Raw genomic sequence first — 14625 nt, forward strand, 5'->3', positions numbered from 1 at the left:
ACATACCAGGTATATAATGGTGACTGGTAAAAATGGGGTCTACTTTCAAACAGGGTATTTTTCTAAACCATGTCCAAAAGGACAGCCCTAAAGGGACGCTCTGTTCCATATTGTATACATGCTGCTGCCATCACGTTTGGATACTGGCAGACATTAGTGGCTAAAGATATGGGTTAGATAAAATATAGGTCTTCATTAAACAGAACTGAAAATTATAGGGTAACGAAGTACAAAGCAGCAAAAGGTAAAGACCACGTGAATCTACCTCGAAATAATGTTATGCAATAGTGACAAAATACGACATCCAAGAACATTAAAAAACAGCATTAAAGGGTATTATACCACTAGTCAAAAGGTGCTTGCTTAAACTGGCATTCTTGAACATGCACACTGTAGTGTTAAGTACTTAATTTCATACAGCCATAGTTACTTTGCTAACGACTACCAGCCACTAAAAAAACTGATGTCATCTCATAGTAGCTATGAGAACACTAGCTCTATACCTTTGTCCTCAGGCTGTGAGGAAGGGGTGCTGGTCCAAAAAGCCATTGGATTAGATTTAAAAAGGCTAAAATTAAATCCTAGAAAATAAAGAGTATTTCATTTTTGAACATTTTGATAATCAGTGAATATGATTTTAAAATATAAAAAGCCAAAAAGCCCCTCAATTTATATCAATTTGGCTGTCTTACATATTCATTTATTCCAGTAGTTTCATTTTTTGCTCACTCAATAAATAGTGGCAAGACTATCTTACATAAAACGTGAATATCTCAGTACCACGTTTTTCGAGTGACAAGAAAATAATTGAAGAATGAATACTATAAAATAAACCAGACTCGAGTTAATGCTCATGATTCAAATATATGAGTCACTACACTTTATAGTACTGTACTGAATTCTTGTGCTGTCCTCAACATGATACAAATATCTTCCAGTTATTGAAATCTCTTCAATAACTTACACACATAGTCTCTGCTGCTGTTTGAACACTCACAGGTAAAGTGATTTAGGGAGAAAAATAATTTGTGCAAATATTTTTTGGCTGTTCACAAAAGACTGCGTTTATGACTCAACTGTTACTACAACATTAGTATCCTACAAAGAGTCTCCATCACAATAAACATTAAATGGAAAACAAAAAATGAAAGAAAAATTCTGCTTAAAGACTAAGTACTTACCCTTTTCTGGTGTTTTAAATGTGTATTTAGTTGAGGTCTCTTCCTTTGGAAAAGAAGCAAAGAAACTTTTGACTTTGCCTTCTGAAGACTGCTCGGCATCAGAGTCCTTTGACTCCTCACGACTATCAGATTCCACTTTTCTTTCAGATCCACTCTGGACTACTGAGGTAGTTTCACTACTGTTATTTTTCAAAGGTGTATTAAAACTAAATCCAAACAAAGATCCAGTAGCTGAACTGTTGCCAAACGCAAATGGTTTTGATTTTTCACTACTAAAAATGCTTTTAACAGACTCTGAACCAAATACAAACTTTGGAGGAGAAACCACTGCTTTTGTTGTTGTTTCTGACGTGCTAGACAGTTCTCCAACTTCTGAAGTTGCATCTGCTATATCATCACCCTGAATTAAATCCGTCCTCTCTCTTGTGGTTTCTTCTAATACAGCTACCGCTAGTTTGCCACATGGGGACTCTCTGGGAGTGGTTGAACGAGAAACATGAGGTGTTATCAAAGTATCTTTTTCTTGGGCTATTTTTGCTTCATCAAATATTTTCTTAAATGAGTCTGCAACATCCTGTAGTTTAAAACGGACAGCTAAATGTTCTACTTTTCTTTCTCCGTCTGCAAAATCACATGCAGTCCACACCCACACTCTTTCTGTCCCTTTCATATTTTGCAAAGTCATGTCTGGAGTTATTCTGTGATTGGCACAAAGTTTTAACACCTGGTCCCTTCTCATTACTATTCGAACTTGCTTATTATCATAATTCTGTAAAATCTTTATATCACCAATGCCTCTTTCTTTCCACTGACCAACATCTTTATCATACCTATAGAGTTTTGCTCTGTGACTGAAAACAACTTGTTCATTTTCCTCACCACTGGATACTTCAACTAGATCAGGTAAAGGTACAACGGGTTCAAAGTACTGTCCATCTCTCTCTTCTTCTTGAGTAACATCAGATTCTTCATCAGTGCCAACTGAGGTCCCACTCTGATTCAACTTGGCAGGAGATTTAGATGGACTCAAAGCAGATTTAAAACTGAAGTTAAATCCTGTTGTTGACTCACCAAAGCGGAAGAGATTTTTTCTCACAGGGCTACTTGCCAATGGAGAAGCATGTACCGAGCTGCTACTTACGCTATCTTCCAAAGCATCTTCCCTTAAATCATAGTTATCCCACTCTAACGTGGGCCCAGTGTTCTCAAGACTTGGCTTGGTGGTTGTGTCTGGAGCACTGGCAAGACCTACACCTGAACTCTTACTCTCTTCGTCAGTGACTTTTGTTTGATCATTTGTCAAAAATGTTTTGAAATCTTTTAGTCCACTCTTCATTTCTTCAGCTCTCTGTATTAACTTGGCAGCTCTGCCAGTATCTACAAGTTTATGGGGAGTTTGAAGTGGTATATCTAACAAAAGTCGCTGGCATTCCTCAAATTTCTGCTTGAATTCTTCAGCCAGCTCTGGTGTTTTAAACTTTGCTGCCAGCTGCTCTAGTTTGGCATCACCATCAGAAAAATCACTAGCTAACCACATCCATGCTCTATCTGATCCAGAGAGAGGCTTCAGGTTCATTGTAGTTGTTATCCAATGATTAGCACACACTTTTAGTACTTGTTCTCTTCGCATCAGCATTCTTAGTTTGCCATTGACTTCATTTTTGAGAATTTTTAAGTTCCCCAAACCCCTTTCTTTCCACTGACTTATCTCAGCATCAAATCTAAATAATTTTACCCGCTGTGAATAAAGAACTTTTTCATCTTCTTCTCCTGTTACAAGTTCCACTTTTTCAGGCATTTGAACTACTGGTTCAAAATGGATATCATCACTGTCCTCAGTCTTATAGGCATCATCATCTTTCTCAAGGTCAGTGGAAGTGTCAGCTTTATCAGCCATTTTACCACTTTGTGATGAGAATAATTTTTCTCCAGCACCTGAAAATCCCTTGAAATTAGGGTCTTTTTTGCCAAATTGAAATCCTTCTCCTGAAGTTGATTTTGCAAGATCTGCAAAGGTAAAAGTGCTACCAGTTTGACCAAAAATCACACCACTATCATTCTTCTGACTACTAACATCCTGAGCCTGAAAACTCGTGTCATTTTCAAGGGGCTTTTCACCCTTCTTCTCTTGATTTCCTGGCTCCTGAATGCCAAATTTAAATCCATCAGCAGACACAGGGATAGAAAAACTAAATCCTTCTTTTGTTGACTTAGAGTCTATGTTAGAAGAACCCTGAAATGTAAATGAAGGTATATTTTCTTGATCCACATGCCCAAATTTAAATCCTTGTTCTGCACTGCCAAATTTAAAAGCTTTATCTGAAAAGTTACTTTTAAATCCTGTTCCCACGTGACTTCCAGAAGAGTCATTTAACTTAGTTTTTGATCCCAATGTGAAAGCTGAAGGAGTTTCTGCAATAGGTTTATGAGCTGGTTTGGAGGCATCACAAGCCACACATTTTAAGAAAGAACTTTCATTTTGCACACAGCAAACACTGCAATCCCACTGCCCTTCTTTCTTGGTGAAAACTCCTCCTTCAAATCCACTCTTTGGAGCCTTGCTTGTCTCTGAAGTACTAAACTTAAAAGAGGCAGGGGTTGGAACAGCAGAAGTAGACAGACTCGGTTTACCTGGATTCTGACAAGCAACACATTTTGTAGCATTTGCTTCATTTCGTAGTGAGCATGAACTGCAATCCCACTGTCCTTCCTTCTTAGCAAACATGTCTTCAAATCCACTTTTTGGAGGTTTATTTATCTCTGAAGTACCAAACTTAAAAGAAGCAGGTGCTGAAACAGAAGAAGTAGGTAAACTCTGTTTTCTGGGATTCTGACAAGCAACACATTTTGTAGAACTTCCTTCATTTCGTACCAAGCATACATTGCAATCCCACTGTCCCTCCTTTATAGAAAAACCAGATCTGAAATCACTGTTAACAGACTTAGGAAGATCTCCCTGGCCAAATTTAAAGGAAGCCTCCTGAACAAATGAAGATCCACTTTTGTTAGCAGACTTTGCATTCTGGCATGCAATGCATCTAGATACAGTAGGTTCATTTCTTACTAAACAACTACTACAATCCCATTGACCTTCTTTCTTTGGAGTCGTCAATGTAAATCTATCTGGAGTGTTTTCTGGGCCAGTTTTAAGAGCGGAAACAGTTTCAACTAATGGTGGGCCAAGGAGTTCTTTATTGCTTGGGTTTAGATTTTGGCATGATACACATTTCTTAGCAGTTGCAGCATTCTTTAATGAGCAGCTGTTACAATGCCACCAAGACCCTTCTTTCTTTGCAACTTGAAATTCAAAATTCATGTTTCCAGCATCAGATTTGCAAATATCCTTGTTATCATGGTTTGTGGGTTCTTTTACAATTCTCATTTGTTGTAGCTGATTTGTTGTTGTAGCTACATTTGCGCCTGAGGCTTTTAAAATGCTCTGGGCTTCTTCAAACTTGCACTTAAAAAGTGCTGCTTCCTCAGGAGTTTTGAATCTAATAGCAAGTTGTTCTGGTTTGGGCAACTCATCTGCATAATCAAGAGCATGCCATACAAAAGATCTGTCTGATCCAGTGTTTGGTGTCAGTTTCATATCTGGACTGATGTAATGGTTTGCACAGATTTTCAATACTTGCTCTCGTCTCATTAGAAGACGAATTTTACCAGATGTTTTATGCCTCAGTATTTTTACATTGCCAATTCCACGTTCCTTCCATTCTTTGGATTCTGCGTCAAAACGAAACAATTTTGCACGATTGCAAAAGAATTCTTCTTCATCTTCCTCACCAGTTTTCACTTCAATCTTATCAGGAAGAGGTACCACAGGCTCAAAGTGAGGGCCATCATCATCATCATCACCATGGGCACTCCCTCCATCTGTTTCATGATTCTTGTTGGCCAGCTCTGGAGCAGGTGTTCCAAACACTGATTTCCCTGGACCATGGAAAGTAAACATATCGTCACTTCGACAAAAATCAGAATTCTTTTGCTGATTTGGGCCCATGTTTTCAGTAAATGAAATTCCAGGCACATTTTTGCTCCCAAAATTGAATGTACTCCGAGGTCCAATGGTATGAACAGCTTTTGGTCCACTGAAGCCATCTCCTTGCAAGGGTTTATCTGAAGTCAGGAGACCTAAAAGGCTTTCGCTATTATTGTAAGTTGTAGAAGCGGGCTGTGTCACAACCTGTGGTGAGGAAAACGTGAAGTCACCATCATTTGATTTGAAATTCGAGTTAAATTTAAAAGTAGTCGGCTGCGTTGTATGTGCAGGGGCTGTCAAAGATGGCCTTATTCCATCACCTGGTACAGGCTGAACAAAATTAGTTTTTCCAAATTCTATAACTTTAGATTCTGCAGATCTTGAAGCATGAGCCGCAACTGGAGGTTTTGTGAAATAACCTGGTTCTGGCAAAGGTGGATTTGTGCTTGTCTGTTGAACACTGTATTTAAAGTAATCATCACCCCTGGGTGATAGAATTCCTGTTGCAGGAGACTCGAAACGCAACTGAGGACCATATATCTCTTGAGAGAACATACAAGCAGATGAGCTTTGCACTGGTGGTGTGTGCATCTGTTGCGAATAGCCATAAATGTGCTGCTGAGGTGGAAGCCTGTTCATGCTATAAACAGGACCCTAAAAGAAAAAAAAAGTTAAAATTTTTTGTAGGTTGTCTACAAAACTACAGATAACTAGATACAAACCAATTTTCACAAACCACAATCAGGAATATTGTAAGGTACAGATATCATTAGGGTATACAGCAGATCATTAAAAGAATATTGGTACAAAGATACATACAGTTATAGTCCTTCTTGGCATATAATGAAAATTGCCTTAACTAATGACAGCATCTTAAAAACCTAATTCTCCTACAATAAATGCATAGAATAAATATCTTCTTCATTCCTAAACAATGTGTCAAATGATGTTAACGATAACGATGATGACGATGAAGACTAACATTTATTGAGCACTTTATATATATTATCTCATTTTAATATCCTCAAAAACCCTATGAATTAAGGCGTTATTATCCTCATTTTACATATGAGGCAGCTAATGCATAGAGAGGTTAAGAAACTTGCCCAAGGTCACAATGAGCAGAAGAGCCAAGGTCTAAATGCACCCAAGCCCTCTGTTTTCAAAGCTTCACATTCAACTACTGTTGTAATACTGGGTCTTAATCGACAGCAATATAGCCACTTCAGGCCTGGAAGTACTTACCACATGGTGGTTCACCAAGGACATTCTAGTCCTATTTCTGCCCAAACCGAATGAAGAAGGACCCACCACAACCACCACCACCACCCCCATTTAAAAAATATTCTAAATGTTCACACAATGTAACATAAAAATTTGATGACTAAGAACCATAACTTCTATATACGGAGAGAAATTTAAAATATCTATATCTTGTGGGACATAAAGTTTTAACGCTGAACTACTCCTTGAATTTCTTTGAAGGAAGTCTGAACAATTAAAAAGGAGATATTTATAAATGTATAAATTATTCCTTTGTTACCTTTGTGGGAGTAACATTAGCTGCTGGTCTGAGAAGATACTGGGAATTATATGCTGGTGACTGACTATAATATACTGAAGGGCCAGTAGTTGCAACTAAAAAAAAAAAACAAAAACAAAAAAAAAAGAAAGAAAACACTGTTAAAAAAGTCTATACTACAGTTAAGACTATCTAGGCAAGAACTATAAATACAAAAGCAATAGAAATTAAAGAAAGATTTAACTACATAGATTTTTTTCTTAATTTCTATACATCAAAATACACCATAAAGAAGATTATCAAACGACAAAGAAAAACTGCTAAATATGACATATGAGGAATAAGAGAGCAGCACCACAGTGGTCAACAAGAACAAGTGCCTCACAACAAGCATCAAAAAGGAGCCAAGAGAAAAGTGGTTGATCCATCTTTTAAGAAAGACTGGTATGATGTGAACGCACCGTCATGTTCAATATCAGAAATGTTGGGAATACACTAGTCGCAGGAAGGATTTAAGGAACCAAAAAGCACCTGACGGCCTCGCGGCCTTGTTTCTGAAATGAGCCCTGAAAATCTGCAGAATGACTAAGTTGCATTTTATAAACTCAAGCTGAGAATGTTCGGGTCAAAAAAATCACCTGACAAATTCATGGAAAGGATCTCACAAGTAACACAAAACATGTTCCTTGGCTTAAAAAAAAAAAAAGGGTACATCATGACTGACACTCATGTTGATGTCCACACCATTTTCTCCATCTGTTTTGTGTTAGTGTTACCAGGAAACCAACAACTAGAAGACACTCAATGTTGATGGCAAAGCTACCAACAGTCATTTGCTTGATCTGTTTATGAACATTTTACCAGAAAACAAAATTAAAGACCATTTATGCCTTTACATGGAGAAGAAAATTGTCACCCAAGAGGTGCTAAACAACTGATTCTTGAAAGTACTGAAAAAGACCTACAAAAGGCTAGCCAGTCTATTTATCTTCCCTATACAGTTACTAGAAAAGTAAAAAATGCTAAAGAAGCCCAAGTTTGAATTTGGAAAACTAATGGAACTGCTTGATGAAGATGGTTATTTTGGAAATATTCTAGGGAGAAAACAGGCATAGAACAAGTTGATGGATATGAGCCAAGAATCATAAAGTCTGAAATTTAACTAGTCACTTTATCAGTGACTAGTCACTCTTGATAGCAAAAAAAAAAAATTAGAGTTCTTATAAACCTACTACAAATAATCTAATAGAAAAAAACATCAAATGAACAAACAACTCAGGAAATATAAAAGATTATAAAATGCTGAGCACACCTAGTATAAAAATAAAAATCACTAATACTATTTTTGTTTTTAAACATTGGCAAAGGTTTTTACAAACTAGCAATAGTTAACACTAGGCAAGAGTGCAAAGAGATGGGCACTATCAGATACGGGTGATAAGAGTGTAAACTGGCACAGCTTTTCTGGAAAGCAATTTGCCAACACAAAAGAATTTTTAAAATACCCTACAATCCTAGGAATGTGTCCACAGCATTATTTATAATAGCAATAACAAAAATAAAGGAATAAAATTTGCATTACTTTCAGATGATGGGATACCTTGTATTCATTAATAGTATTTTCAAAAAATATTTAATAGAAAAATGCTCAGAACGTAAATATTTAAAAAACAGGCTTACTCATCTGTAAATAATGTGATAATACGGTAAAAATCTCATTAAAAATTCTTTATGCAGGCCAGGCGAGTGGTGCAAGCAGTTAAGTGCACCTGCTCCACTGCAGCAGCCCTGGGTTAGCCGGTTTGGATCCCAGGTGCACACTTACGCACCGCTTGTCAAGCCATGCTGTGGCAGTGTCCCATATAAAGTAGAGGAAGATGGGCATGGATGTTAGCCCAGGGCCAGTCTTCCTCAGCAAAAAAGAGGAAGACTGGCAGATGTTAGCTCAGGGCCCATCTTCCTCATCAAAAAAAAAAACAAAAAACAAAAAAAAACGGATCTTCCTCAAATAAAAAAAAATTCTTTATGTATACAGAGAAAGGACCAGAAGGAAATACTCCAAAATATTAATTGAACTGTATGTGATATGGTTAGTTTTTAGTTTTATTTACACTGTTCAGTACTTCTGAATATTTCCTATAAACTTATTAATCGTTTTTAAATTATCTTATTTTGAAAACACAGGGACTATTTTGGTATATTTTTACTTTCATTAAAAAAAAACAAAATCTGTGAACACGGGAATGAGAATCAGGAGACTTGAGTTCTCCTTCTTTCTGGGCCACAAAGCTGCTTTGTGACCTTGTCAATTGGCCGGTTTGAGGTCTCTATTTTTCTCAATTGTAAAATGAGGATGTGCTGCTTCTATACATTTCATGGGGGTAATTTCAAGAATAAGAATAAAATGAGACAATGTGAATGTTATGCTTATGTTTGTTTAACACCAGAAGACCTTTTATGCCTGCACACAAAAGAAGAATTGGAAATTGTGACCCAAAAGGTACCAATTGCACTCAAAGGTGCACAGCACTCAAAAAGCCCTAGAAAAGGCTAGCCAGTTTACTTATCTTCTCTCTACAGGGCTCTATATAGTGCACAGGGGTTTTAAGTGAGCAGTCTTTGAACTCGTGACATCTCATTTGTTATCTATGACTTATGACATTTAGTAAGTTTGACTTTACAAAGATTTTCTTTCTATTATTTTGCCTGCATTTAGAAAACACTGTCACAAAACAATAGTAGGGCTGCCTTAAGTGTGCCCCTATGAACCATCACACAAATGTACTTATCTAAATGAGCCCACACCATTCTAAATCTTTCCTGGGTTAAAATCAATTAGAAGAAAATGCCCTAGTACTATTTTGGGAATCTGTCTCAGGTAAAAGAGACCTATTTTTATCATCCATTTCTGGCTGCCTAAGGGCAAGGACTCATATGGCAAGCAGTTTTAAAGTTAGGTCATCAGAGTTTGAACCCCAGTTTTATCAATAACTAGCTGTATAATAATGGATAAGTTACCTAATCTTTCTAAAACCATTTCCTCATCTATAAAATTGGGATTAATAATGGCACCTACCACTCTGGGTTACTGTGATTAAATAAAAGTACATACACAAAGCATTTTAGCACACAGACAACCCACAGGAAGCACTATTAGCACTCTTTGGTTCGTTAAGTGTTTACTGAAAGTAAGTGCCTAAGATACACCCACACATACACAAATGCTCATAATAATCATGTGAGGCAAGTATTGTCTCCACATTTCAAACAGAAAAACTAGCTGAGAGAGGTCAGTATGTGATAAGAGTACAACTTCAAAATCCAGTATGGTCTGGCTTCAAACTCCTTCCTTCTATGTATGACCATGGTATTTCAAAATAGACAAGATTCCCCATGAATGTCATATCTCAACTTCTCAGCCTATTGTCAAAATAATTCCTGAGAAGTTTTAGCTCTTAATTAGACTTCTCTTTATGCATAATGATAACAGTTAACATTTTTCAATTATAAGGAATAGTTCCACCTCAGTCTCTACCACATCTCCTCTGAGATGTGCATTAAAAGTGTCTTTAAGCCTTTATACACACAGGATCAGATAAAGCTTGTTCTATTTCTACTTGGGGTTACAGCTTAAGCAACATATAAGCAGACATATATAGACATGTATATAAACAAATGTACATAGACAAAGTGATTTCACAAGTTATCCGTTTAAAGGAGAGGGAAGTACAGTGATTATTGCTAAAATCTGGAATTATCCAGTTGCCAACTCACCTGTTAGTGGAGCCCCATGAAAAGTCTGTGATCCTTGATACCCATCAGGCACTGAATCTGGTCCATAATTCTCTGTAGGCCAACGATGAGGAGACCCTGAGTTACTGCTATTTAGTTTCAACTCCTGCATTTCTTTCTGTCGGAAGAAGAAAGAAAACAATTTTAAGTAATTACATCATGCCAGAAATAGTGCTAGAGCAAACTTAAATTATTTTAAACTTAAATACTTGATGACTTCTAAGACAGTCTATATTCCAATAAGATCTGAGTACCAGGTGCAGATTTAAGAACATGATCCTTAATTTGTTAAAACTTATTTGCTCCCATTCTTCCATCCCTTAATACCATTATCTAATTCACTCACTCTGGGTTAGAGTTGGAGTTAGCTCTAATCTAAACAACAGAATCATCTCCTAAACAGTCTATACTTGCCTAAATTAATCTTTCTTAAGTTTAACTCTAGCCAACACACTTCCCTGCTCAAAAAAACAAGAACCTACAAATTATACTTCTTTCTCTGACATTCACAGTCCTCAGCAGTATTACCCCAAACATCCTTTCAGCATCTCCTTTCTACACTGCTGTACTCTTCAGTCCATCTAGATACTCAACACTCCAAATTACCTCCCAATACTAGCTTTCCACTTATCCACATTTGATGTAACAAAACACTACTAATCCTTCAAGGTGATACTCAAATGCTCCACTAGGAAAAGGAAAACAACTAATTTTTGGTCAGAATATATTATGTATATAATAATATATTCCAGGCACTTTACTTAAGTTCTTAATCCTTACAGGTTAGATGAGCAATATTAACTCACATCTTAAAATGAGAAAAAAAGACACAGGAGATGGCACAGCTAGAATTCAAACCATATCTTACTCCAAAAATGTTTTCCTAACACCACTCTGGTGCCTAGACAAAATGGGAGACTCCTGCTTTCTAATGGTAGCTTTGTGGCTAGCTATCAGATCTCTGTCATTTTACAGATAACTAAATGATAACACCCTCCCCAACCCCAGAACCTAGAAAATGTCCCTTACAAAACCGGCACTTAGTAAGAAATGATTTCTTTTTCCAAAGAAACTACAGTGGTATCAGACAACAGGTCACTTTTGAAAACAGTATTAAATATCTATATGGGCCCAGGTATCTGACCAGTTATTGTAAGTGAGTTCAGAGACAGATCCAGCATGTCTGCCTTCTTCTTGTAGAAGTTTTTTCAAATAGAAATTTCCCAAAAGCCATAACTACTGAGGTCAAAAATATCTCCAATTTTCAAGCTAAATGAATTTTTCCCCATTCATCCATCTACTGTGTCTAGTCCAAATACTGCACATCCAAAAATAAGAAACTGGTAGAATCAACTGGAAAACTCTACTGGTCACTACTGGTATCTAGACCATAGTTTTGACCATGCCATTAATGCCACAATCATAATTTTGAAAATTCAAATAACTAGAAAATGTGATGAGAACTGGCATCAATAATTATCACTTTACAGATGAGAAGCCAAAAGTCAGAAAGGAAGGAAGTGCCTGGCCCAAGATCATTAATTAGTGGCAGGCATATGGCCTAGTGCTCCACTACACTTCTGCAGGATACAATGTAGGGTGCCTGAAACCTATATGGTAAGTCAAGACTACACATAATATCATAATAGGCCACGATTACACAAAATTAACATACAAAACCTTTGTGCAAATTCAAAAGTTTGCTCCCCTCTGAACAGCATATTTTAACTCTCACACATTGCTGATAGCACTGTAATAATCACACACATATCAGGATTTCCTTGGTGTAACTTTACAAGTATGAGTGCTTTAGTTCTTGCCCAGTGAGTATGAAACAACTTACTTGTACTTCCAATTCCAAACTTTCAGCCTCATAGTTAAAGTCACTTTCATACAGTTAAAATAAAATCATGCACACATAACTATTTCCATATGTAACTAAATCAAATTCATATGAAAGTACTAAAAAGATAAAAGAGACTTTTTGAAGCTTAGACCACATGTCAATTCCTAACTATAAAGCTGACACAAACAACCACAGTCAGTCTGAGAAATGAACTCACAGGCCAAGATACAATTAGTGTATTTCACTAGTTTAACTCAATCACTTGGGAACCTCCTCTATGACCAGAATGATGCTGTGTTTTGGATAAAAGAGTCTGTACCTCTGAAGGATTCACATCTGGTGGAGGACGGAGACACATAAGTAAATTCAAAAATATGGTAAGTGTAAAATATGTTAAGTGTCAAGATGGAGGTATGTGCAACACCGTATAATTCTATAGCAGCATGGCAAAGGGCTTTAGAAAGGGAGGGAGTGGTCAAGGAAGGAATCGCGGAATAAGAGCAGCACAGTTTAGAGAAATGAAGTGACTTACCTTAATGGCCTCTACTTGTTGGCAGATCATTTTCAGTAAAGAATTTTGATCTTCTGCCCACTGTGGTGGTGTTTTGGGAGAATACTAAAAAAATTACAACAAAACATTACTTAAAACATTTAGAACAGAAACATATTCCACAACGGAATCATTCAATTCTTTCCCACTTACCTTGTAACTTTTACTTGGTGATAGAGAATATCTGGTGGCAGATGGTGTAGAATATTTTATTTCTGAATCTGCAGTTCGCAAAGAACCATTTTTATAAAGAAGACCTCCTTCACTATAGTCATCAAGTTCCTGCATGACTGAATTAAACATTTCTTTTACAGACTCCAAGGGCACAGGCAACTAAAAACAAAAGGCATGAATCAAGGGCAAAAACATCAAAGTAAGAACTCTGAAATAAATACAAAAATTTTATCTTACTAATTTACTTACATTTTTCTCACTTTCATATAACAAGCACTTTATGCTTTACATATAAATAACACACATAAACGGCTGTGTAATCTAAAGTCTTCTGAATCTAAAGCCTATGTTGTTTCTATTCCTTCTGTTAGCCATAATAATGGTAGAGGAATGTTAATTTGGGAAGTTTTTCCATGTGAACAAAATAAATTACTAGTGTTTACTAACTGATTCTGAATAGCGAGAGAAATGCAGAGGCTAGAATGCACTAGACAACATAAATCCTAATCTAAGAGGAGTAACACAATTAATGAACAAAATACTTGCAAGGTTGAATATAATTGAAGTTAACACCATCATGACAGTCTCAAACTGCTGACAGTAAGAAAAACAACAGTCCACAGCAGATGATGAAGATGAGAAGAAATGCTCTAAAGCTGTCAGCAACTATGTTCGACTTCAGTAAAATGTTCAACTGCCAAATTCATTACGACCTAGTCCTTAGGTTGCAATATTTGCTTTGACTACATTGCCAAAATAACAATAATAAATGTCCTGCCTTAGAAATCTTTTCTAATTCCCCAACAAGTATTTTTGTGCAAAGATAAACCTAGATTCCCAAGCTTAAAAAAGAAACACCAAACCTAAGACAAAGCAATGCTAATTAAATATTTACACACATACTCCTCTGCATTAACAAAAGGGTATTACTGAGCATTTTTGAAATGACCAAAATATAAAACCAAGGCAAAAATACTTATCACCCAGTTATCAATACTAGGAAAAGTACAAACAACCTGCAACTTACTTTCTTGACCACTGAAAGATTTGAATCACTGTCATCTAAAATCTTTATTAGGTAGTCCCTGGTCTTTCTCAGATAATTTTTGCATTCTTCTTGTTCTTCAGGAGAAAGGGCATCATTTTCAATGTCTTCTGCTTTTCTGTGAAAAATCTATATAAAGAGTGCTTTTATGAAACAATAAGGTTTTTAAAACAAAAAACTTTTAATTCAAGCACCACATCTACTTACCAGTGCAAGATTCCAATAAGAAACAACATTTTTTATAGATTCAAAAGCAGTCATAGCATCTTCTATATTTCCATTAACTGCATCCAATATAGCGAACGTGATGTGTGCTTCTTCTTCATATTCACCAATTTCAGATGCCTAAAAACATTCAGTAATTTTTAATCAAACTGCCTCTACCCAGAATATCAAACCCAAATGATTTCCCAAAGATTCTGTACAATCTAATGAGATTAACATCTGAGTACTCTTTTTGCCCGTATTTTATATGTGACCGCTAGTGGATTTAGAAAACTTAAACAGCCAGGCAATTACTTTATGCATTTAAT

At 36.4% G+C, this 14625-nt stretch overlaps 1 protein-coding gene across 3 annotated transcripts in view; it reads right to left on the reverse strand.

Moving 5' to 3' along the window:
* RGPD4 (RANBP2 like and GRIP domain containing 4) overlaps positions 1–14625 on the reverse strand; it is an 85422-nt gene that overhangs the window by 16785 nt on the left and 54012 nt on the right. For all 3 annotated transcript variants that reach the window (XM_058534335.1, XM_058534334.1, XM_058534336.1), the window contains 7 exons: positions 14300–14437; positions 14075–14221; positions 13027–13206; positions 12856–12939; positions 10460–10595; positions 6707–6801; positions 1182–5817 (listed from right to left, as the gene is read on the reverse strand). In XM_058534335.1, coding sequence (XP_058390318.1) covers positions 1182–5817; positions 6707–6801; positions 10460–10595; positions 12856–12939; positions 13027–13206; positions 14075–14221; positions 14300–14437 — 5416 coding nt within the window. The remainder of the gene's footprint in view (positions 1–1181; positions 5818–6706; positions 6802–10459; positions 10596–12855; positions 12940–13026; positions 13207–14074; positions 14222–14299; positions 14438–14625) is intronic.

This window comes from Diceros bicornis, chromosome 40 (assembly GCF_020826845.1).
Source record: "Diceros bicornis minor isolate mBicDic1 chromosome 40, mDicBic1.mat.cur, whole genome shotgun sequence".
In the NCBI taxonomy this organism is placed as follows: Eukaryota; Metazoa; Chordata; class Mammalia; order Perissodactyla; family Rhinocerotidae; genus Diceros; species Diceros bicornis.